This window comes from Castanea sativa, chromosome 6 (assembly GCF_040712315.1).
Source record: "Castanea sativa cultivar Marrone di Chiusa Pesio chromosome 6, ASM4071231v1".
In the NCBI taxonomy this organism is placed as follows: Eukaryota; Viridiplantae; Streptophyta; class Magnoliopsida; order Fagales; family Fagaceae; genus Castanea; species Castanea sativa.
Window position 1 is genome coordinate 57,159,105 of NC_134018.1, and position 2,643 is coordinate 57,161,747.

The following is a 2,643-nucleotide window of genomic DNA, read 5'->3' on the forward strand; positions in this document are numbered from 1 at the left end:
GAAAATAATGATAATTTAGAAGATTACTTCCTGCACTTTTTTTTTCTTTGTTTGCTTCTTTGATGTGCCTTCCTTTCGTTTCGGCATCTTTTCTATCCACGATTTCAGCCTACGCTTTTTATTACGATAAATCTCCCTTTTCTTTATCCCTTTTGGTACAATCGTAATCGAAGCACATAATTGATCTTCTTTTTCTGCAAAATTGGTAGAAGGCCTAATGATGCCTTCTTCCACATTAGCTTTGCAATTCCTAAGGTTACAAATTTTTTTTTTTTTTTTTTTTTTTTTTTTTTTTTTTTTTTTTCAAATCTACAATTGCTAAGCTTAGAATATTATGGCCTTCTTTAGTTTCACATGCCTCATTCACCAATTGAATATATTTTGGACATAAATCTCGATACCGATCTACATATTCCAGTCGAGTATCCGGGTTAATGTTATGTGTTGTGCAATTTTTTCCGCTTCCATCTTTTGCATCTCTTCTCCACCTCTTCATGCTATATCTATTAGGAATCAACTTGATATCCAATTCATCAAGAACTTTCAAACCATGCCTACATAAAATACCAAATGACTCAAACTTTCTGCAACTACAAGATAGAGTCTCATCTAATGGATTCCACATGACTTCATATTTTCTATATTGATTGAAAACTCCAACCACATAACTATGTGTTTGACTCACATTGTGTTCTAGGATGGAAAGTGTCATTACCTCTTCAACTTCTGTCTGAAAGAAATCAAACAACGTAAGCGTGTACACTGTTGCTACTTGGTTAAACATAGGAAAGCTTTTGAGCTTCAATCTTGGAAATTTATGTCAAGAGTTGTATTCTGCTTCTAACTCCTTATCCTGCTTTTGATTGACAACTCCTTCAAAATGAGTGAAAAACTATACTATATTAAAATCAGTACGCAAACAATCCTTCAAGTCAGCATTGAAACTCTCAATAAGCTGGGTTGTCTTCATTCCTGCAGTGAAAGTTCTCTTAACGTATGCTTGGGCCCATTTTTCCTTCAATTTAAATAGATCAATTAGCCATTTATTTTCACGAACATCGTACTTACCCAACATTTCATTCCAAGATGTAAGAAACTCATCTTCACCATCATACTCATAGATACATGCTAAGAAATCATTGTTAAATTGAGACTCATTTTTTAGTAAATGACCCAAGTGTTTCTCAACATTCTGCCACATATGCCAACTACACAATGCATGATATGTCTTAGGCATAACTACTTTTATTGCAGCTGACATTGCTACATCTTGATCTATGAAAATAGTGATTGGCTTCTTTTCAGACATTGCTTCTAAGAAGGTCTCAAATAACCATACAAAAGATTCAATCGTTTCATCATATAAAAGTGCACCTCCAAATATAACAGTTTCTCTATGGTGATTGAGACCCAAAAATACTCCAAGTGGCCTTGCATCTCTATTTTTACTATACGTTGTATCAAATGTTATTACATCACCGAAGTGGCTATAGTTAATGATCATTCTTGCATCGGCCTAAAAGATATTAGTAATCAACTCTTCACAATCCAATTAAGTAGCGAAATAATATGAAGGATTTTTCTTAAGTTGACGACTGAAATATCTTCCCAAGCTAGCTGCTTCCCCATGCTCCACGTCTCTCTATCGCTTAGTGCGTAAATAGTTTTTATGATCTTGCTTGGTAAAACCAAGATTATCATATCCACCAACTTGCTTACTAAGAAGCTCATAAGATTGCTTTAATCTTAATCCCGATTCATGTGCCAAATCAATTTCAATAGCATGAGTTGCAGCTACTTTCCGTTGTGATGGCATCATGTGCACAGTTGATGCGAGGTGGAGATAGTGGTTATGCTCAGCAATAAATTCATTCACCACATATTTTTTACTATCTCGATTAAGTATAATAACCAAACGTGCTTCACAACCACATCTTGTTTCTGCTCGTGGATTCTTTATATTCTGATCTCTCTTGTCTTTGCCTCGAACTCCCTCCTTCGCGCACACAAATCTCCTTGAAGTAACCACTCCAGTCTTTTCACATTTATTTACATACTCTTTTCTAATACTAAAACTAGCTTTTCTGCCATATTCATTATAAAAATCATATGCAATCTCATCTGCTTCAAACTCCATCCCTTTAAACGGGGTAGATTCCATGGGCACATTAGAAGGAACATGTATTCCCATCGCTATCCCTAGAAAAAAAAAACAATATAAAGATTCAATTTTTATCTCAAAAAATTAAAAATTCAAATTCAAATAGACTCTAACTTGCATCCAGCCACCAAAACAACAATATAAACTCACGAAGACAACAATATAAATGCAGAAAAATGATCAAACATCAAATAAGATAAGCATAGTTAAGTTTATGTTTACATTTTAAATGAGGTGGCAGGTTTGTGACCCTTGATGATGTTCAAATAAATCCTTGCTCTCAAGTGCATAACACCCTTCATTATTGCATCCTCACTTTGGTTTTAGTTCTGTTTTCCCACCTTAGGACTTTCGGTGTGCTTTTTTTTTTTTTTTTCCTCCTTTTATATTATAAAAATAAACCATACATATATTGTATCTAACTTCTACTCATTTTAATTCCAACCATGCATATAATATATTATTATGCTTTCACTATGCCA

At 33.9% G+C, this 2,643-nt stretch overlaps 1 protein-coding gene across 1 annotated transcript; it reads right to left on the minus strand.

Moving 5' to 3' along the window:
* Positions 1 to 892: 892 nt before the first annotated feature.
* On the minus strand, positions 893 to 2,191 carry LOC142640246 (protein FAR1-RELATED SEQUENCE 5-like). Its single transcript, XM_075814321.1, has 2 exons — positions 1,712 to 2,191; positions 893 to 1,516 (listed from the first exon to the last, which is right to left on the minus strand). Exons 1-2 carry the CDS (start codon positions 2,189 to 2,191, stop codon positions 893 to 895), a joined length of 1,104 nt encoding a protein of 367 aa, XP_075670436.1.
* Between the last annotated feature and the right edge of the window lie 452 nt (positions 2,192 to 2,643).